Below are 23,157 nucleotides of genomic sequence, written 5' to 3'. Positions count from 1 at the left end.
TAAATAGTAGATGGTTCTGCCACAAAATCGCCAAATGTATCTAACCCATTCGCAGAAAACTTTTGGCCGCATGATATCAATATCACTAACTTGCCATTCTAGAATAACTTGCATAGCATAGATAGACTTTTCCATTGATGATATGGTGAATATTTTTATTAAAAAAACTTTCTGTTAACCAGCAAAAGTTTTTCAGTTTTCGTTGTGAACTCCTAATTCTTATACGAATACCATTTGTATACAAATATCTACATTCGTTCATTGAACATGAAAATGAAGCATATATTGAGCTTTACATAACAAAATCAGAATTTGACATTCACAGGTTATTGTGATTAAATATTCAGTAATAATGCTGCAGATTTAATTGGGGGGGGGGGAGGACAATAATTTCCAGCGCAAAAATATTCGTCGCGTTGCATCTTTTAAAATCCACTCATATTCTGGTCTATAAAATACTAATCAGCAGTTCTTTTATATCGGTCGAAAGCGAAAAATAGATGTTTCATTGAGAGCTTTCACCAAATGGCATTCGGGCATGTTTGAAAGAAATCTACAAAATTTTGTCAATTCCATTTTTGTATGAGGGCCTAAACGTCACCTCTCATTCTTTTTAGGGTTGCCTTTAACCAAACAACTATTTTCTCTTCTCTTTGAGCTACAGTCTACAAGGTCATTTGAGTCAAAACTTCAGTTTTCACGAATGACTCAAATTTTTTCCGATTAACGTAGCTTTCTACCAACAGCTTTAAATTTTCCAACTGTCCTCAAATTTTCCGACTGGATAAAAGATTAGGGGGTGTCACACCCCCCACACCCCAGTTTTTACGTGCCTACCTAGAGTGCCCGCGGCATATTTAACATGCTCTAGATCTAAGACCATGGTCGATATAACATTGAAATTTTTTGACTTTTCCTAAATATTGTCAGGGATTCTAAAAATACTTTTTTCCAAAACGTCATCCTTGATTATCAGGTTTAAAAATCTTTAAATTGCATTGACATATTAAATATTGTACATACATAAAAGAAAAAGATACCTTTAGATTTATCTTGAAGAGAGCTTTGAAATTTTATATATTAATTGATTTTGCAAATGAAAACTTTTTTATTATGACGTCATCAAATTTTATGATGTGGAATTACAATTTTTGAATTTTTTGTAGTTTCAGATCATAAGATATGTTAAAGAAAGGCTTGAAATTGATACAGAATGTGATTTTCTAACTTTTCTGCGCGTGGGAAAATAATTAAATTGCCTTCTTAGCTCAAAATTTACTGTTTGAGATAAATCTAATTATTACAGAAAGTTGTTTGGTCCTAAACTAATGGTTTGGAATTAAAAAATACGACATAAATATGTTAATATTCGAAAATAGTCAGTAAAACTTATTTTTCTTGTTTTAAGCTTATATGACGTCATTGGCAGCAGCCTATTTTTCAAAATACCATCAGTGGCCCATCAATCGATAGATATTGTAAATATCTATTGTGCTGTAGAACTCAGGACAATAGATAGTTTCAACCCTTTATCTCTCTTCTAATTAGAGTTACAAAGATGGTCATAATGAGCCCCCTGGGTAATGAATACAAGGGTCCAAAAAGCCCTGTAGTAATAAGGTTAGAGTCTCTTTGCTCTTCTAGGTCTCTTACTTCAGCCAAGACAGAAAAATTTAGACAGTCAGAAAAAAAATTAAGTGGAAAACAGTTCAAACCTTCAGGCAAGCTATGTTTTATAACAAGCGTCACCTACAATTGATTATGCAGCTCCCTCACGCAGTCATTCTTTAAACGTTGGATTTTTCTCTAGCATGAAAAGGGCGATGTATTTTACTAGATGATTCTAAAGTTCCCATCCCACATTACCCTAGTCCCAAAATGATTTACCCAGCCCTCGCCATCTCGAGGACCCTCTTTTTTTACGCCACTGTTCTTCGAGTCTGTGTTTAAAGAACAGCCCTAACAATTTCAAGCAAATCAATTGCCAAAATTTGAAGGATAAACTGCCGCATGAGAGTTTCATCAGAAGAAAAAAGAACTGTACCTTTCTTAATGATCCTGGCACGATAGAGAAGAAAGAGAGAGGTACCTTTTCTTTCTTTTTTATCCTGCCTGCTTCGATGTACACAGCCAGCAGTCGATTTCCTTCTCCTTGTACCGCAATGTTTGTAAGTGACTTGCCAAGTGGATGACATTACATTTTAAAGCAAGAACCTTCTCTTCCTGCTTCCGGTAAGAAAGACTTCCTACCCCTCGTTAAAAGGAACTCAGATACTAACCACAAGACAAGATGGACGCGAAAGAAATTTAAAGAATAGTAAGTGCTGTGCTATTAAAATTTATACAAAATTTTATACGACGTTGCAGTGCTTGGTGGTCCTCTTGTTTATGCCGAAAAGAAAACAATTTTTACTTTGCTAGTTGTTTTTTGCATCATTTTGGCAAAACTTGGGAATCCGGAGGGAAAATCCAATTAATGTCACGTCGAGGGTGATGAATCACAGACCGCCTAGGATCCATATCCGGAACGCTATTTGTTTTCACGTTTTTGGTTACGTAAAAGCAATTTCAAAAGCCTGCAATCACATCACAAAGAATACTTTGCTGAAATGTCACCCCTCCCCATTTTTTCATTAAATTTAGAGAAGATGCTGTGTCTAGAACTAGAAAATGGGACTTTTGAATAATACGGCCATTTGAAATAAGTAATCATGTTTAAGGCACAATGGACTCAGGTATTCAAATAAAAGTAATTATTTTAAACTTTTAGGTAAATCCGAATTGCTGAGGAAAACGAATGGGAAAAAGGAATTCACAATTTCTCCCCCCAGTTGCTTTGACTCTCTGAGGCTCTGGTATTCAGGGGGGCAGAAACTACTCCGAAAGGAATCTAGCTTGAAATTCAAGGATTTTGTCGATCAATATTAGCTAGACCTATTAGAGTACAGTCCTACTTTCTTATCGACGATAAACTTTTGCAAAAGCTTTCACGATACAAATACGAAGTTCATAAAACATGACTTAAACATATTTTTCATAAGAATAAACTTAGACCACAGCTGTCCAATATAGCAAAGGTTGCATCTTATCAACACCTTAAGAACTGGTAGGGTAAAGTTGGACTAATACTAAGACAACACTCCAATGAATGGATGGAAATGTGGTGTTGACGTCATTATGGAGGATTATCAAGATTTTGAATCCTTTGCATTATATAAAATGACGAAAATATTAAAAACAGTCTAAGCTGTGACCATTTCAATTGCTCTTATAAGAAATATGTGCGTCTATCCATTCTTGCACTTTTTGTTTGAAGATTATTTCCTGTCTTATCTTATTGGGACACAAAGATTATCTTATCTTATTGGGACTGTAAACGTCGCGAAACCAAATCCTTAAAAAAAATTTATTTTAAATCGAAACCTTAAGAAATTGAAGAAAGTGGTGACACTAGGCGGATTCAGACGATTGCTGCTTTGGCTTTAAAATATTTCATTTGGCGTTAAAAATAAAATCTTGGGTTTTGGTGATTTGATATAATGCAAGCTCTAATTCGTTTCAATCAACAAGTGTTGTTACATTCGAGGGTCCCAAAAGATTCCCGTGATTCGAAAGCCAGGAACATAAAATTAGCTATCAAAATCAGACAATCTCTATCGTCTTGGCTCAACAACCAGATAAACTTATTACAAAGGTCAAGGGATGAGATTCTGGGATAATGAATTTCGTCCTCCACAGCAGTTTTATTAAACGGACAATACGGACATTTTCTATCAATCCTAGGAATAGGATTCTTCCCGTATCTACCTGTTTCAATCTTGAGGTTGTGAGCACTGGGACGTAGTTTTGCAAAGTTGGATCGTTCCTTTTTGCTAGGTACCAAGTTTAAGTATTGCTCAAACTTGTAAACAGTTTTGAAAGATGGATATGTACAAAGCTTTTTATTAAGAATAATTTGTTCTTTTAAATTTTCCATAACTTTTGACCTAAAATGGGAAGACACTTTTGATTTCACGATAGAGGAGTTATCGGTTGTATGTATTCTGTAAAGGGTCATCAGGGAACGGGCAATACTGACCCAATTAGAAACACCGGAATCTGCATCATTAATTAGCATTTGAATAGCTTTGTATGCATATCTGGAGGAGTCGAGACTTATTAAACGAATATAAAATTTTAAGATATTAATATGTCTATGTTCAAGCAACGAACAACGTCCTAACTCCGCATAAACCACAAAAGACGTTGTAGATCCTTTAACACCTAGGGTTGACTTGCAAGCCATAAGATGAAGTTTTTCCAGGCATTCCCATGTACCCGATTCCCATACATCAGTGGCATAATTTAGGATAGGAAGTATTGTACTGTCAAATAAAAGTAGAAACAGTCTTGGGTTGAAACCATCCCATTCGTTGCTTTTGGATAAGAGAGCAAAGTAGGATTTTTGAGCTTTCTGCTTATCAACATGAGCACTGTAGGAACCATTAGATTTAGAAGTAACTCCAAGGTATTTGTACTCATTGCATTCTTTGATCTCTTTATAACCAAATCTCCAAATTTTGCACGCCTTAGACTTTTTCTTATTTTTTTGACAACCATTTTCTTGGTTTTGGAAGCATTTATCTCCATATTAATGGACATGCAGAACTGGTTTAGCTCGTTGAACTGGGATTGCAGATCTTCAGCAGAACTAGCTAATAAAACTAAGTCATCAGCATATAAAGGGTGCAGATATTTCCATCACCCAATCTGACACCTGTAGACAAATCATTAATCTTTCAGTCTAAGTCATTAAAAAAAAGTGAACTATTTTTTGTCACCACCTTTAAAAAGCAAAACAATGACACCTATAGACCATTCTTCTGGGAAGTCACCAGAATCTAGAATTTTATTAAAAAGTTTAACAAAGAGAGTAAATAACGGTCATTTAAATGTTTAAAAAGTTCAGCATTCAACAAATCAAGACCCGGTGCTTTGCAAGATTTGAGTTTTTCAACCATATTCTTCACTTCCAATAAATCAATATGTTCATTTAGTTTAGAATCTTTAAGATTGAATAAGTCGTTATCGGAATCATCAGAAGCTGCAAAGTGTCTGGGGTTTTCAGGGGGAGAAACTGGAGTATTTTTACTAAGAAGATAATTGAAAAAGGCAAAGATTTGCTCATTTGAAAAATCTTTTGACGATTTACATTGACATTGAAAGATTTTTCCAAAACTGCTTTGGACATTCATTTTTAAGTAGCCAAATATCTTCTTTCGCATGTGTAAGGTAGGAAGCGCGTTTTCTTTTCAAAAGAGCTTTGTGTCTCCTTTTCTCTAATTTGTAAACCTCATGTAAAGTATTAGAACGTATTGGGTCAGGTTTATTGCGTCTCAGGGCTGCTTGTAAGTCCTTACGTGAAGTACTTAGCAGTTTTTTGCTGGATTTACACTCGTTATCAATCCAAACAAAATGTTTTTCTTCGGTACGTTACTAGAAAGAATTTTCTTAGTCCTAAAACTACCTTCCGCAATTTGAGTTAAATGTTGGCGCATTAATGCAACAGTGTGGCCAGTTTCCAAATTTTCATGTTGTCATCAAGATCAGTTTCCAAATTTTCGATAAGAAGTTTATTTTTCTGATGGGAATCAAAACTGGGGATGTATTGCTTTGTGTAATTGCTCATAAGAACATCAACCCCTGAGGAAGATACATTGTCGGGCATGCTAGAGCCAACTGTCAAATTATTACAATTAACACTTTGCTTAATCGAGATCTCGATAGGGGAATGATCAGACAGGCTACTCATGTTCCCAACTTTAAGGCCACTAATCAGACCAAATGTTTTCTCATTTGCAAGAGCGTAATCCACGGTGCTGTCATCTAGTTTCATCAAGGTTTCCTGTTTCCTCTGTTCCCCTATTCATCTCTGAGAAATGGGGGAAGTTAGGGTAGTACCCTTGAATGCTAAGAGCTTATAAACATGAATGATATATCATCGGTATTACCAGCATAGTTTTCAAAAGGCTGGAAAGGCTGTCCCAAATCATAAAATATCCTGAGTCCCTGACAAAAGGGATCGAATTAATTTGCTGAGACCATTTTAAATGCACAACTTCTCTTGTACTTATTGATGCACGTGTAAAATGACCAGGCATGAATACTTTGCTTGTCAACTGTAAATGTGTGCCACTGTTTAAAAAGGAAGTTGATATTTGATTCAACTTAATCTTTTTCTGTTTTATAATTTGTAATATTGTTGGCACATTTAGTTCGTATCCGTGAAGAGAATTACAAGGAATGACGTCAATTGGCGACCAGCTAATCATCTTAGTTCTGTTATCATTTATGCAGTCTTTCCAAGCTAAACTTTATTTTTCAGCTAATTTAATGATGCAATCCTTGCTTCTTCGCAAACCTAAATTTATCAGCATAACATAGCACGGTCTTTCTCAAGTACAGTCTGTCCGAACGTAAAGCGAGGCCCAGCGCAGTCTTTTACAAGCAAAGACCGAGAAACAACTTTTTTTTGGGGGCAAGCCCTAATGAACAAGTGTAACAACAGCCATATTTTACAATTTAAAAGTATTTCAATTATGCAACTCAAGGCCCCCAGCCCCCGCCGTTCCCCAGCATCTCAATCTTTACTTACAAGCACTGCCTGTCCTGAATAAATCTAAATAACAACAAAATATCGACGAGCTACAAGAGTTTTCTCAAGCCTTTGAGCTGATCAGTTAGCATTCTTAAATGCTTACACTCATTTTTTTATAAGAAACTGGCCATAAGAAACTAGAAACTAGTAATAAATTTCAAATTCTCTATTGCTAGTTTTCAGTAAGAAATTCTCGTTATTGATCTTGATTAATAATATTTAGTATTATTTTATATAGCTTGATATTATATTTTGCTACTAAGATTGTGCCCACTCCTTTATTTTTGATAAATTAGTAGGGTGGTGGGTTCGAAAATCGTCTCGATTCTCTCAGCCACCTAGGCAACTACAATAACCAAAATGTTATTATTTTAATTATTTTCATATTTTATACACAGCTAATTAATTATCAAAATAAATTGTAAACCAAAATTGTTGTTGTTGAATTTCATGAATTTGAATTTAAATTTGACTGAAGCACCATTGAAAAATGAGGTGTCGACTTTCAGTAAAGACAACTTCAAACTATATACAAAGAAGAAGATATTCAAGAAGAAATTGCCAGCAAAAAGACTAGGAAGAGTGTGACGAAGAGAATCTTCACAATTTACGGCGTTTTAATTTACGACTACAAAGAAACAGGGTAATCATTCCGATTAACAACTACTTCCTATACTACCTATACTAGTAAACTAAGAAAATTACAATTTAAGCTGGGATGTTAACGAGAAACAAGGCCATTTTAGGCACGAAATAAACTCTCTTTGCTTCCTGTTACAATTCTACCAAATTACTTATAAACGAATTTTTACTTATAAACGGTGACTGAATGGGTTATATCACAATTCAATCTTTTGTTTTAATGGCTAACAGCGCAGTGAAATGTCCAGTTCTTTGAAATAGAATATATTAATGATAGTTGATTTAACAAAAAAAACACAGTGCGGCATGACACTGTTAATAACTTCAAAGAGCTAAAGGCAACCTACACTAAACAAGGTCGCTTGCCAACACGAGGTGGGATGGCTTACAAAATGAAAAATGAACCCTTTTCATAAAATGTGGGGCACTTTCAGCATAATTTACGAAACAGTTAGCTTAAGAAATCTGGTTTACTTGCAAACTTTCATATATCACCGAGCAAATAAAGTAAAAACACATACTTTACAAAAACAACATCAAGGGATGCATGGCAACCAAGAGGCAAAAATAAAACCAAAGTACAGCCCACAGTTGTACGACGTCTGTTCCAATGACGTAACTTTATATCCTGCCCCTGAAATAGGCCAAAATCCCTTCCGCTGGAGAACAGCCTAAACTAAGCTGCTTCCACGCGCCACAAGTCCAACGTTCAAGTGAGGAAGATATCAAAAGAAAACAAAGACATACAGAGACCAACATGCATAACCATCAACAGCGAAAGTGGAAGCAGATAAAGAGAGTAGAGTTGAAATATAGGAGCTGACTGAAACATTGAAAAGCACGGCAAAATAATGCTATTAAAAACCGTTTAGAGCCTTATTTGCGATAAAGTGACGAATGAGTGGCTAAAACTTTAATGGGAAGAAAAAGAAATCAGAATATTAACCAAAGGAATAGTGTTCAAGTGTTTTTACTTTTTAACTCAGGCTTTGACAGTAAGGACCATATGTTACTGGTGAGTATTACACATTAAATTCAAATAAATTAACAGCTACCATAAAATGCCCAATGATATAGATGTTAACTTAAAACATCAGTATACAGCTACCACAATTGTTAATAAATTTGTCACGAGAATTTACAATGTTGCCAGGCCAATGTAAATGTAAACTGCAAAGAAGAACCACTGAATGCACCAAGCAACTAAGATACTGCCCGATTTGCATTTGTCAGTAGATCAAGAAAGGGTGGACAAATGACCTAAGGCAATATCAAAGACGGCCGAACTTAGATACGGATCTTTAGATACAGTTTCATACATTACACGTGATAGGCTCCAGGCCCTTGATTCATGCCCGCACACGCGCCCTATACAAAACAACCCTGAACTTGAGCGCGTACTAAAACGTAATTAAAACAGTATAATAAGTATTTCAAATATCTTTTAGCACTCGTATCTATAAACTACATTGTTAAAGAAAGACCCTAACGAACAAGCTAAATCAAATTTCCCACGAGTCTAGCCATTTGTATGCTGCTTGTGTTGCGTTCGGTTGATTGGCCAAAGGACCAGACATGCCATAAGTTAAACCACGAAATGCATAGAAACTGGAATATAAAATAAAGATAAACAATAAACAATTTATAAAAATCTAAGCCATAAAAGCACGCCCTAAAGAAGCTACCAGTTTAATTTCATTCAGACATGATATCCCAAGTACACAGCCTGGCAAATTAGTAAAGCTTAGGAAATGCAAAGAAGCGCTGTGCATCGAAAAATTGCATGAAGAACTCCACTTATCATTGCTGTTAGACACTTCTGTTCTGCTGCTGTTTTCTCTACAGTTTTCCAACATTCCAATAATTTGTTAAGTATTCGAGGGTTTAAAGTCTACGATTGACACAAGTTGACAGCTTTTCAAGCAGACGACTTTCCATCTTTGATTAAAACTTAAATGTTTGTTTGATAGAACTCTACTACAGTCGAACTGATAATCTTCCAAAATAATTCAAATCTGCTCCTGCAGTTGAAAGCAAGGATAACAACATTACAGAAAAAGATAAAAGACTGTTACCTAACGATACAGGAGCCAACCAACAGGGTGATTAGAGCGTAGTAGATTTTAACCCTCAATTCTATTTTGACGAAGCTAGCCACTGTACTGCAAAGGTATTCCAGAAAGACCCCTGAAAAAGAGAATTGCTTTTTTAGATGCACAATTCAATATAACAACGCAAACTTAAAAAAACAAACGATACTACATAGTTCGGGAGATGAATCTTGCCCGTCTTCCAGACATACGCACTAGCCTCCGTTTCAGGATCATTGCACATGCGCATTATCACTTGAAGCCCTAGCGGGAAGCTGTGTGGTCCCAGACAGAGCAGCAGTGCGAATACTGTTATTAATGCGCATGTGCTATGACCCTGCAACACTGATTGGTTTAAGACGGCATTGTTTCGAAACAAAGGACTGAACGCTTCGTCTCCCGAACATTACAAGACAACCTGATTCAAGCAAATATTCCTTGATAAATCTGATAGCCGAAAAGAAGATTGCTTGAACAGATCTGAAATCTTTATCCAGGCAAATCATATCTCGGTTTGCCGAAACCATTTCCACGATGAACGGAATTTATACCGTAGGAACCTCTCGGATATGGAGACAATAGGCATGGTTGTGAGCGTAAATAAAGAAAGTTGAGAACACGATAATTTGGGAAAAAACACAATTAGCTGTGTGTAAAGTACGTCGTCTAATTCATGTCCCCTTTAAGCCCATCTAAGACCCCGTTTACACTGTACCAGATAATCTTTATCCGCATCAGAATTAGTTCAGATAGGCGTCGCGTTTACACTAAACCCGCGCTATCCAGTTTGAGAGCGGCTATCCGAACAAAATAAGTTCACCTATGAAAGTGGATTGAAAAGTTCACCAGTGTAAAAGGTTTTAAAAAGAAATTCAGGAACAAAGCAATGCGACGAAGAGAATCCAATGTCTCGAGATAAAATTTTCAAAATAAATTAAGTTTAAGGAATAGTATATTCCTTAAATTTAAATCTCGTGACATTGGATTCTCGTCGTCGTATTGCTTTGTTCCTGAATATCTTTCGTAACATCACTAATTGCAAGATTCACAAAATCCGGCGGACAGCCTATCCTGCGGTTCTTCCTTCTTACACATTAAAAGGTTTTATCCGGATAAATTTTATCCACATCGTATCTTGCTAGAAAATGTTTGGCTCATTCATACTATTTGGTTTTCACTGTCTCCCAATCAAGACCTTTCGCCATGCCTAAATCGCATTCACGAAAGAACACTGCGATTAGTATGCAAATAAAGACAGATCAAACTGACGGATAAAAACGACTGTCACTGTTACCAAAAAGCAAGCAAATCCTTTACAAATGTGGCGAATAAATTAAGCCGATTTTCAAATTTCATACAACTAACGCATAGTGACACATTACAACCTGACTAAAAGATTCTATAAAAAATAAAGAAACCAAGTTCACTCACCAGCAAACATGGCGCTTAAAAGATACGCTGGGAAATAATGGTGGAAGTACAAAACTCTTCCCATCAGGTAAAATGGCAGATAATGCAAGGCCCATCCAACCACCAAAAAGAAACAGGAGAACATCACATTGTCACGTTTTGCTGAAGAAAGACAAGAAAAAATACGATTAGAGATGTCGTTCTGGCAAGACAAGAAGAAAGGGTAATTAAGAAAATTGTATCTATTGAAGGCAACAGCTTAGTAGCAAGAATTTTTGACTGATGTTGCCTGCTCAAATCTTTGCGCAAAGGATAATATATTCACTTTTAATAGACAAAATCTTTCATGTCAACAAGGCAACATGAAATTTCAACCAAATCTAAAGAGAACGACCATTCGAAATTTCGCTACAATTTCGCTACAATTTCGCTAGAAGTCCTAAACAAGCATGTAGATGTAAGTACGTTATTTAGCAAAAAGTTTGAAAGAGAAGAAATTATCATGGATGCATAAGTAAACGACTAAGCAAGGAAATAGTAATTGAATTATGATGCAAGTAAGACGTGTGATATGTTACTAGAAAAACACAATCTACATCAAATGCTAAGCAGGTTCTGCACGAAATTAAATTAGTGTTTTATCCATAAAGTTGCGTAATCTGATTAAGAGAATACAGTTATTAACTTTCTGCTTACGACATTACTCCAATGGAGGAAATTGGCTATGAGATTTTGTATTGTCCGGCATTGGGAATCAAATTGTTTACCTTTGACAGCCACATCATCTTGATATCCTCTCTGCTCTCTCACTGCGTGGTATGTGTATATGATAAAGAAGATTGCAAAAGCAGCAAGAATGCCCCACCAGATGATCTAGGAAAAAAATATCGGTAAAACCACAATGTAATCAGCGTCTTAAGTAGGAAGATTTGCTTGCGAAAATCTTGCGGAGACAAAGATCTTAACATTCTTGTAAAATGATCTTGTAAAACGTCTATAATATTCATAAATCCTTGTATAAAACGGTCCATTAAGAAAAACAGCAAAAGGCTGCTGATTCTAGGCAAAACTTCAATAATTAAAAAAGTACTTTCTCAACCGTTATTTTCTAAAACATACTAAGGATTGACGTTCCATAGAAGATGGAAAATTCTTTGCATGTTTATTTGTTATGATGAAACAACAGAAGTAGGCCATTGTGTAGGTTATAAAAGAGCTAAAAAGGAAAAATTTAAAGCTAAAAAAGAATCTTACCGGGTTACCAAGAAGATAAATTCTGTATTCTCCCCCTGAAAAGACTTGACCCTACAACGACATTAAAAAATAGAATCAGCATGACACATACACAAAAACGAAAAGGTATTACAAAACAGAATGAATGAAAAAATTTAACCGTAACTTTTCTAAATCAATTCATTTCTATTAAAAACTGGAAAGTTGCAAATTCTTTCCTATCATACAGCATAATGATGACGCTGCATCTTAAAATAATTCGGCATCAAACGATATTTGTTAAAATAATCACCCTGACCAGGGCATAGTAGTACAAAATAGCTTTGTCCTTATACTCTACAAGTTAAATAAATGATCTATGTTGCTTACTTCTACCACAAAATAACTGAGCTTACCCTGTAATTGATAGGCCATTGCCATGGCTGTGACGTCACTTCGCCTTCTTTTGGCTTGAACCCACTGTTCGTCTAAAAGCAACCATAAATTGTATGCATCATTATCAGACGCTGATTTGAAAAATATGATGCAAATATCAAATGAGCTTTGTGGCGAAGTGAACCTGACGGTTAAACTGTTCGCGGGTCTTGTTTCAAAGGTGCATACAGGAGTTCTTAGTAGAGAGGCATTGATGCTAGGTTCTCATTTATGAGGTTAAATTTATGAGGTAAAATTTATTGATGATGCATTTTGATGCCTTGAAATAGGTTTGTGACAATGGATGGTTCAGGGGACAATGCCCTTTCTAATAAAACCTAATGATGTGTCAGACTAAACTAGGAACATAAACACCAGGTGCTTAATCGAATAAAGATTTACGATTTAGATTTACCAGGTGCTTGTGAGCTTATAAATTCAACTTCTATGTCTTTTTGGGAGATGCTTCTTAGGACCACAAAGACTTCTTTAGAGGAGAATAATCCATGGGCTGAATATCGGTAAAAAAACATACCTGAGCCATGACGACATGAGACTCATAAATCTTTTCAAGGAACGATGGGGCCATGAACTCCATGCTTGTCGAGGGAACTATTAGGAAATTAACACATTACGTTGCAGAACAGTTATTAAGCATTTCGAATTTGAAAAAGTGAAAGCTGACATTAAATCAACCCTTTTTAGATAATTCGCTACTGTGCGGAGAAATTTCGTGCAGATGAGAAAATTTAAAGGTTAGTATAGTCGCACTCATTGAAAATAGAAATAGAAGAAAGATTGGCTAGATCACCAAAAACAGCTATTAGATGCAGCTTCAAGGAAATGTTTGTTACCTCGATCGTTAACGTGTCCCTCGATGCTCCACTGTGTGCCTAGTTTATCGGCAGTCGGATAGCAAGCCATTTCGCGTTGTTCCCATCCCCTGCAAAGTCAAAGAAAAAAAGGTGGGTTTGCCTTTCCAACCAGAGTTTCAAAAAATTGAAAAAAAGACATTGAAAGGAAAGACATAGGAAAGAAGGACAATAAATTACCATTTAGGCAAAGTTTTATCGGTCTCGCCAAGGGCACAACCAGTATTTGCGTGGACGAGCCTAAAGGTCGTTTTCACAGACTGGATTTTGGAATCTTCGCCAAGATTAGAAGTAACAACAACTGACCAATCGTCATTTGAATCACCATTTCCTTGCTAAATAAAAGTTATTGAATAAGTAAACATTTAGTTTCACAGAAGAGCTGTGAAATTTAGTTTAGCCATAAAGTGAAAAGACTTCGAGCTTTAATCAGTTATAAAGTGTGATCAGAAATTCTCAAATTTTATGTTCATCTCATAATTGCACATTTTTGCAATTTAGTGTTTATTATATAAAGACATTTAAGATCTTATTACTTCATTTATATTTGTGAAAGGAGAGTTGGTTGGGTATGAGAGAATAAAGGCGTTATGTAGATGTTACATACATCGTTAATGAGCTTGGCTACAAGCCGCGACCACAACCACAACCATTATCTTATCTTGTGACAAAACCTCCCAAGATAATCAAACCCCAAATCGAATAAACAGACAAAGAGGTTTTGGGACTTTTAAGATGGTTTTCAAAGAACATTTAGATATAATTCAAAATTAAATTTAGGTAAAAAAGAAAACAGAGCTCACATCGCCGTAACAGCTGACTTGCATCAGATTATTCGTAATTGGAGCTTTTTCGTTGTGGCTGTGCAAATTTCGTTTGGTCCTAGAGCAATTAAAAATTGTTGTAAAACTTGGATATAAATAAAGTGGTGTTCAGCCACAAAAATGCTAACTGACTCGTTGATAGGGAATGAAAGACGTGCTTACATTTCATCATATAAAGCTCTGGGTTTAACTAATATAATGTCAGCCAAGGGTAAATTAAATATTATCAAACAAAATGTACTTTTTACAAGAATTGGCCAAAAAATAACTATGAAAACATTGTAAAACTGAAGAATTCAAGGCATAGGAAATAGCTGTATTTCAAGATTGACACTTTGGTCATTACTGGAGACGAAAGACCAACTCCAAAAGAGAAACGAATGAAGCCAAATTTATTTAATCAAAACGGTTCAACTGAAGGCTCTGTTTTCATTGCATTCTGTACTTACATGACATGCTCTAAGCGAATAATGTCTCCATTTTTTACATATTCCAAAGGAGCAGTTGGATCTACGACAATAAAAACAGGATTTGTTAAATAAAGTTCACAGGTTTTAATCCTGTGTCGCTGTTCACAGATTTTAATCCTGCCATGGTCGTGCAAAAAACAACAACCCTAACAATGTATCTAACAGCTACACTTCAAGTGTATCTAGCTAACAACTATTTACTTTTCAATCACTTCTGTCTGTAACATGTCGTAAAGTGCAGTGGGCATGGATTTTCTAATGTCATTCTTCAAAAAAACAAACAAATAGACTTTCTAATGTTTATTGGTTACTACTCACCTAATTGATTATTTGTAGGCTTTTTAACAATCCATTCATTATTTGGATCTTTATGAGAATATCCAGTAACCTGGAAATAAATAATAAAAGGCACTACATAAACAAACATGGAAACATAACATGAATCAGAGAAGCAATAACTATGTTTAGCAGTCCTAATTCAATTATCATGTACAGTGTTTTATATAGCTTGTTAAAAACAACTTTGTCCATTCTTATAAAATGATGATACAACTTATATCTAAGATCTTGCCAACCATTTTAATTTGAAGCATAATAAAAAAGATAAAATGCTATAATGTGATGAGTGGATTTCGGCCTGAGTAGTGCAGAAAAATCACACTATCTCCAACCAAAAGTGTTATTTGAATGACAAAAGTATAAAACATTTAATCCTGATGTAGACAAATACTCATTTGAAAATGAGAGCAGCGATTCCTTGTTGGCTTTGTATTATTGCAAGGTTACTGACCTGCTGTTGCTCTGGAGGGTGTTCCTTAGGGTAGAGATGTTGGTGAGAATGTAGCAATGTGCCGCCAGCCTTGGTGTTTTTCAAGGTGACAATGGAACCATAGGCCAGTTCTGAATCGAAATAAAACGAGAAAGGTTCTAGTTTCATTATGGCTTTATTTTAATCATACAAGTAAAAAGATCAGTGCAATCTGCAATGCAATCGAGAATAAGGTAATCTCACTGCGGCAACTGGATTGCCTTCTGACATTTCCAAGAATTATAAATAAATAAATAAATAAATAAATAAATAAATAAATAAATAAATAAATAAATAAATAAATAATACAAAACTATAAAAATGAATTATCAGTATTTCATTGGTATTTCACTGAATTTTCAACAATTACAACAACAAAATGTACAACAAATCAATTAACAACTCAATAAAAAACAATACCACAGGGGGCAAGGGGTTTTATAGCAGCCAGGGGGCCATTCACAACCAACTCACAGTCTATTCCAAAACAGATGCTGGGTATGAGATATTCAAGAAGGTTTGATGAAAACCAATTTGGCCTTTTTGTGGTTATGGTTACCAAGCTACTATTTTGAAACAGACCTTGATAAAAAATAATAAGAAAACTAGAAACACAACTTGAAGAAAAGAATTATATTAACTGCTTCCTTATTATTCAAACATTTAGAAGTTCTATTGAAACTGAAGAAGTCTATCCTAATTTTTGATATAAAAAAAATAAAAGACCTTAAATTCTCAGTAATTAATTAAAGAAAACTCCAAGTATATCAAGCAGAACCTTTTGGCAGGACAGCTTTGTGCAATGCACTTCCCTTCAAGGTTGACTGGAAAGTTGAGCTGAAGAATCCATCACCAGGCCCACTTTGAAAAAAAATAACTCACTTTGATAATTTCAAGCAATAATGAAGAGTTCATATTATGAATTTTTGCTGTTAATCTAAAACACAGTTTATATTTTGCAAACATGAACAATTAAGGAAAATAAGATATCCATTTATATATTTATATACTCCTTAAAACCATTCAAAATATTTTTCAGAAAAACATCACATATTTTAAAAATCCTTAAATACATTATATTCCTTTGATAAGTAATCGTAAAGCTAATAGGATTTAAAGTTTGATGTTTGAAAATAAACAAATAAAAGATTGCATACAAAGATGTATTTTAAGAAGTCCATAGGCTTGCAGATTGCATTCAATTACCTTAGTGGCAAAGCTTGGAAATGCACTCCAAAGAAAAACATGTATGTAAGAATTGGTAAAATGATTAAACCAAGAACCCTTGCTACGAAATGCTGTCCAATAACAAACTGAAAGAAAAAACTGATGGTGAAAATTGTGAAAAATATTTAATATTAACGGCCTAATAAAAATTGCTATTGAAAAAACCTTTCAGCAAGTTAAAATAAACTCCCTCCCCCTCCCCCAATCACAATGATATAAATAAACATTCCATGTCACATTGTCCTCATGATATTGAATTGGCTTTTTGTTAGCTAGCCCATAACCCAAGTTTTATACCATATCAATTTAAAACAATTTAGCAGCCTACTTATGAAAATATTCAAGTACAAACCATTGATAATGAGAGGTCACCAAGTAAATCCCATAATTGTTTTATGGTAACCAAACCAGCCAATAAAATGACAAACAGACCAACCCATTTTACACTGCAATTAACAATAATTATAACCTATTAAAAATTACAGTAGAGTCAATAAACTGAATTATTGTAAAGTAGATTCTAATGACACAGGGATGTGACTTAATGACAAGAGTAAATGAAATCAACTTATCTTATTAATCAAATATCATATAATAAAGCTTAATAGTCCACTGTAAAATAAACTAACAAGTCATGATAAAATTCATGTTATTCTGATACCATGTTGTCTCAAATTAGTAACAACGAAAATTAGCAGAAACTACTTATTTTATACAAAATGTAATTAACACAACAACAATTAACATCAAATTTTGTCAATATATCATCTATTGGTTTATAAAATCTCTGCCTCTTAATAACTATTCTCTCTGTCACAAATGTACTACAAAGAAACACAAGTGTATTTTGCATACTTTCACAGTGACTGCCCTAGATGTCTAATCCTGATTTTCTTTTACTAGAGAAGATTCTAAGGAAGCTCACAAGAAGAGACAAATCACATGAATGCATAATTACCTGAAAGTACATGCTAAGAAATACCCTGTACAAAACATCCAACCCCACCAGTCAACTGAAAATGGGCTGAAAAATGATTTGACAATGTTACAAAGAGTTCAGGGTATTGCTGGTGATACAATCAGTGCAAAGCATATTTCCAAGTTGATGATACAAAGGATGCAGCACTTTGATTGTAAAAATACAGAATGTCAGAAAAACAATTATTGAAACATTATGAGGTTATAAAATATTGACAAAAAAAATTTTAAAAATGAGTTTTGCAATGACATCTAACGCAAAACTTACAGATAATAAAGCAAAAATTATCAAAGCAACAGCAGGTTTTGTTTTCACCAATCAAATATCATATCATGACATTCTTTACAAGAACACATGTTTAAACAAGTTTTTATTGTTTAGTTCTGTTTAAAAAGTAGATTTGTTTTTTTCAACATATGTAAATACAGTTTTTGCAATATTGTATAAAATTGGGACCTAATGACTTCATGGATTTGCCCACTGTGTAAGGTAAAGATGAAAGAAGTTGTTGTTGTCTTATTTTGATTTGATTTCATATAATGATATAAAAAATAATTTAACTTTGTCACCAGAAACCATTGGAGTAAAAAATATGATAGCAAACAAATTTTAAAAGTTATCAAAAGTTATCAAAAGTAAAAAAAGCTTACTGGTCTGACCAACTCTGGAACTTCACCAAACAAAATACTGAGATCATCATGAAAAACATTAAAATTGAATCCAGGAGTATAAATCTTGACAGTGTCAATGTACCATGATCTAAAATTGAGAGATAAATTGTAATTAAAATTAGTGGATTCTTAATTTGATGAAGATGGCTGTTGCTCATTCTGAAGTGCTTGATGTTGTATATGCAAAGCTGAACATGATTTTGGATTTAGCACAAAATGGTTCTGAGCTATTCATAGATTTGTTATCATCATGTTCGGGAGACAAATTCAGTTACAGAGACAGGATATCTAGAACCTTGAGACTTAAAACCAGAATGACAAAAGAAACAACCAAATGGCAAAGTGAACAAGATTCTGAATTAATTTGTGGGGCTAGTACTCGATTTTGCTTCCCTTGTTGAGCTTGTTTACTCAAGCAGCTGTACTTCTTCCATAACATTGAGATGTAGCTACACAAGCTATGTCACCAGTAATACAACCTAACTTCCCTACAGAAGCGCAATCAGAACAATTGTTAACTTCATAATAGAAAGAAGCCCCACAGTAAATAACCTCTACTTAAGAAAATCAAACAAAATGAAATAAGCCTCTGCAAAACTGACACACCCTCAAGTGAGGTCACCTAGCTTGTTATTCTGTGTTGATAAAGGTTAAATAAATGTTTGAACAAATCCTGTTGTTAATGGGTTGACCTACAATGGTGGATGAAGAAAGCCCCAGCTTCATGAAAAGAATCCTAAGTGCTTGGTAATGATAAAGTCTGGCAAAGATTAGCATCTTAAATGCACCAAAGGTAAAAATGTGCAGCTCTGTATTGAGCAGTAGATTAAAAGGCAAATGAGAGTTCAAATCATATGCTTATGAGACAAATTTGGGGTGTTAGCCTATTGTGCTTCTATGATTTTGACAAAGCACTAGTAATGAATTGCCTAACTAGTGGTCAGGACCAAACAAATTTCAGCTATTGAGTGTTGGGGTAAGGGGCTGTAGGTCTGTCAGCCACCCTGTCTTATATGCTTTTGGTCCCCAATGGTTGTTCTTTAAGCTCAAATTCACAAAAGAGTATGAAAGTGTGACATTTTTAAAAAAATAAAACATTATCAACAGAGTACCAAAGTGTGACAGAATAAAGACCAAATGGCAGTGACTTGATGGGGAAAGAGCTTGTGTTTGTCTTTGAGCCAGTTTGAAATGGATTTAACTGATTTTTAAAATTTCAAAGTGTTAAAACAATGCATAAATGGTTGTTGTTAAAAATTTCCAAAATTTATTAAAATAGTTTTTGTGACAACATCATGTCTGTACTCTATTTGGTTATGCCCTTGTATATCACTACTTAAAAGTAATGTCTGCATTAGAACATAATAATAGTCTTACCAAAAAGAACTAAACAACCAGCAATAATTGCAGCTGGTAAACATTTGGTGAGTTCAAACACAATGAGGTATGCTAATGGCACACAGAATCCACCCATCAGTGCACAAAACTAAAAGAGAAAGAAATAAAAAATCAGATTGAAGATCTAACCTTCCATAAACAAATATTATTGGGACTATCATACATATAACCACATTTGAACAATTTTAAAACAACCCTGAATTTTGAAATAATGATAGGTCGATTGCTACTTTACAGTAAAATAATTTGCCTATAGAAACTTTGAATCACCCCTTGCCAGCAAGTAACCAAGAGAATCAAAAACAGAAATGAAATACAAAATCCAGACAAAAAGCTAGCATTAAACATTGAATTCACTTAATTTATTAGATACTGTTTAACAAAACCTCTTAAATGAGATAAGAAATGTAAACTTACAACTCGCATTCCAACATATTTTTCTTCTCCATACAAATCACCAGGTTTATCGAAAGGGAAGCCTCCTCCATACCCTGACATCCACCCAGATAAAGCAAGCAACATCTGCATGGAACAAAAAATTAAAGAGCAAGCTAGGATCCCACAACAGCTATGTGAAACTTCATCAAGGTAGAAACTTAAAAAGCTCCAAAAGCAGGACAAGTCAAAGTGCTTTAACAGAATTAGTTATGTTTACAAATTCACAAAAACAAAGAAATATTGAAGACAATGGATTTTGCCTAACAGATAGGATAAATACCTTTGTGGTATTTACTTCATAAATATATATCAAGAGAAATTGTTTTCTGGAATTAAATCACAACAAAGGTAAAATATTGCATTGCAAAATGTACACACCTTGCCGAGAGGTGGGTGGACATCAAAGAAGAATGTTCCATTAATATAGTAGCTTGCAAATTTACCAAAATGTGTCTCATCCCAACTATAAAAACAATTTGATTTTTATTGCAATAAATTCCATCAAAATATTTAATCGCCTATAAGAATATTGTGCTTTGATCCCATACAAGTAGCAGATATTGTGCTACTTATTACACTTGTTTCAATGAATTCTGACTCTGCATCTTGTTTGCTGTTTGAATAGCAAATTTGGTTATTTTTTGTTTTCATATTGATTTGATAAGAATTAACCCTACTTTAAGAAAAAACACTTTACATAATGTTGAATTCATAGTTTGCCTAACTCATTTCGTTAGTAAACAAGTAAACAAGTCCCTAAGGTTGATGTGCTATTTTTAATAAATATTTTCGTTGTTCGTTACGTGGAACAAAAGTTTCATAGCCATAGAAAGACAGTCGCGCATTTCTTACCCCGATTCATAAAATCTAGAAATACCCTAGGAAGTGAGTTTAATAGAGGTCTCTTAATGCAATAATAAAGTTCATTTAGAAGTAAATTGCATTAACATCTTTTTAGAATCTAGGTGGTCACTGGCAAACGAAATTGGCAATGTTCTTATCCCTGGGCTTTGGGATTCCGAAACCGCATCGTTCGACACATTATCTTATCTTCTGGATAAAAAATACAATAGTTTAATCATTTGGTTAGTTTTCAAACAATAAACTATGAAAGTTGAACTTTGCAAAAAATTCAAGGAGCAGCTGCAACACATTGTTTGACACCTGGCAGCTGCAAACGTTTTTATTCCATCTTAAAACAGCAGCAAACCACAACAATAAAACATGCAAATAATAAACTTTCAAGAATTCATAACTAAGCCAGATGTAAGCATCTTGCAAAATTTTTCACATAAATCATACGTCAAGCACTATGTATGAAATTCTTACCAAATTTTTGGTGGTTGTGCAATATCATATAATCTTGTGCCCAAACTCAAAACCCAAAATATTGTGACTACCGCGTAATAAAATTTATCTTTTTCGTGGTTCTCCTTGTTTAATAAATCCCTAAAGAATGCTCGATCAAAAACTCTCTCTTCCTTTCCCTTTCTTTCAGAGCAACTAGTCCCTTCCTTTTTATCCACTTGGCCATTTACTTTTTGTTTGCATGTTCCTTGTTCATTTTCTGCTGTGTTTGTGACTAGGCCATCTTTATTGTGCTTTCCATCTAAAGATTTATCATGGTTCCTATTTGTATCTTTGACTTTTGATGGCAAACCATGCTCAGTTTTGTCGGTCATCTCTGCAATTGGTTTATCGACAGCATGTAAAAAATTCTTGTAGTACCGGAGAAGTCCTACGCCATAGTGACAAGCCTAACAACAACCATCTGCCACAATGTTCTGTAAGCAGTGTTGGATGGCATGGATCTCCAGTAGATGGGCGCCAGATCCCGGACGCGGCAGGAGGAGAAAAGGGAGCAGGGATGTTGGGGGAAGTCCTAATTAGTCAGTAATTCAGCCTTATTAACGAATAAATAAACCACGCAGCTGTAGATGTCGGCTAGGAGGGGGAGGGGGGGGGGGCAAACTCGAGCAAGAAGCATACCTGAGGAGGGCAGGCTTTAAAACAAGAAAACAGACATATAACAAACAGATATATTTGGGCTAAATCAAGGTCATGGAATTATAAATATGCCAAATTTTCAACGCATCATTTAGAAAAACTGTAACCAGAGGGGAAAAGTTGTTGTCAAAATTTTCATTCAGGGGGGCGCCCCCCGTGCCCCCCTGCAGCTACGTGGCTGGAATAAATGAGTTTAAATTCATGAATCCGTGTCTAGGTACAGTAAAGATCTCGTAACTGTAACTTCACCCACATAAAATTTGTATGCAAGGACCTCGGGCATATTTTCTTGCAGGAAATTGACCATCACAAGCTCAACACATCTACAAAGACATTGAAAAAACGAATTTCTAGCATATTTTTTGTGAAATCAACTTACCAAACATGATTAGGCACTTCAACTTTATAAATTCTTGTCACAACTCCGAGAATTGCAAAAATGCCAAGAAATACCAAAAGCTCCTTGCTGAAATAATCTCTTCTACTTTTCGAGGATTCTAATTTTGCAAAATTTGGACAATTTGTTTTAAAAATCTCTCTAATCCAATCGATCTTCGTTTCTCTCAAAAGTGATCCCAGTCTTTCAAAAATGCCAGATACGCTTTTCTGATTGTTCTCTTTTGATGGGACCTCTTCGACAGCTTTCTCTTCACCTTTCAGCAACCTATTCGACGTTTTCCCGTTAGGAACGCTCTCTTCATCGTTAACAGCAACATTTTCTAATTTCTCTTGTGACTTTTCTTCATCTGGTTTCTTCTCAGAATAAATGCCAGTGCCATTACCAGCACTTTTCTGGCCATTCACCTTCTTTCTTTTCCTTAGTTCATTTTGATTTTTACCCATTTTGACAGTTCAAGCCTAATTTCTCGCTTTTTCGATCTAGTAGGCTTTTCCAGTACTGAGCTTGCACAGAATTGGACAACTCTCAGATAAATGCTGTGTTTGCCATTTGTTCAAGCACATGTTCAGAGGTTGAATCAAAAGCTTTTTACGTGTACGCATTTTTTCCAAAGCTACGCGTTGCCGTGACAATCGAA

General features: G+C 34.8%; 1 protein-coding gene and 1 long non-coding RNA gene across 3 annotated transcripts; one reads left to right on the top strand and one right to left on the bottom strand.

Annotated features, from left to right (window-relative positions):
- The first annotated feature begins 2,237 nt into the window (after window positions 1-2,237).
- LOC135686295 (uncharacterized) lies at window positions 2,238-7,665 on the top strand. The gene is made up of 2 exons (XR_010516057.2): window positions 2,238-2,317; window positions 2,771-7,665. It is a non-coding gene; the product is annotated as an uncharacterized LOC135686295 (long non-coding RNA).
- Window positions 7,221-23,067, bottom strand: LOC135686251 (protein O-mannosyl-transferase 2). 2 transcript variants are annotated; one of them, XM_089110749.1, is made up of 22 exons: window positions 22,500-23,067; window positions 20,492-20,576; window positions 20,093-20,197; window positions 19,655-19,763; window positions 18,257-18,365; window positions 17,586-17,651; window positions 16,980-17,073; window positions 16,607-16,713; window positions 16,179-16,261; window positions 15,383-15,492; window positions 14,911-14,980; window positions 14,572-14,632; window positions 14,102-14,180; window positions 13,479-13,633; window positions 13,281-13,369; window positions 12,962-13,038; window positions 12,408-12,479; window positions 12,034-12,084; window positions 11,547-11,652; window positions 10,801-10,941; window positions 9,355-9,466; window positions 7,221-8,887 (listed from the first exon to the last, which is right to left on the bottom strand). In XM_089110749.1, exons 1-22 carry the CDS (start codon window positions 22,961-22,963, stop codon window positions 8,782-8,784), a joined length of 2,451 nt encoding a protein of 816 aa, XP_088966875.1. In that variant the 5' UTR covers window positions 22,964-23,067; the 3' UTR covers window positions 7,221-8,781. The 2 variants fall into 2 exon arrangements, with proteins under 2 accessions (XP_088966875.1, XP_088966876.1); XM_089110750.1 differs by lacking the exon at window positions 22,500-23,067 and adding an exon at window positions 21,443-21,970.
- Window positions 23,068-23,157: the final 90 nt, after the last annotated feature.

The sequence above is a fragment of the Rhopilema esculentum genome, chromosome 10 (assembly GCF_057945365.1).
Source record: "Rhopilema esculentum isolate cy_ngs chromosome 10, ASM5794536v1, whole genome shotgun sequence".
Taxonomy (NCBI): Eukaryota; Metazoa; Cnidaria; class Scyphozoa; order Rhizostomeae; family Rhizostomatidae; genus Rhopilema; species Rhopilema esculentum.
This window is presented reverse-complemented; position numbering and strand designations above follow the sequence as displayed.

What these genes read in the sequence shown, in the direction of transcription:
- LOC135686251 (XM_089110749.1), bottom strand. Translation starts at nt 22,963, where the DNA reads ATGGGTAAAAATCAAAATGAACTAAGGAAAAGAAAGAAGGTGAATGGC. An exon ending in GGGACACGTTAACGATCGAG is followed by an intron (nt 13,039 to 13,280) that starts GTAACAAACATT and finishes ATTTCCTAATAG; the next exon opens with TTCCCTCGACAAGCATGGAG. An exon ending in AATGGCCTATCAATTACAGG is followed by an intron (nt 12,085 to 12,407) that starts GTAAGCTCAGTT and finishes ATGTCGTTGTAG; the next exon opens with GGTCAAGTCTTTTCAGGGGG.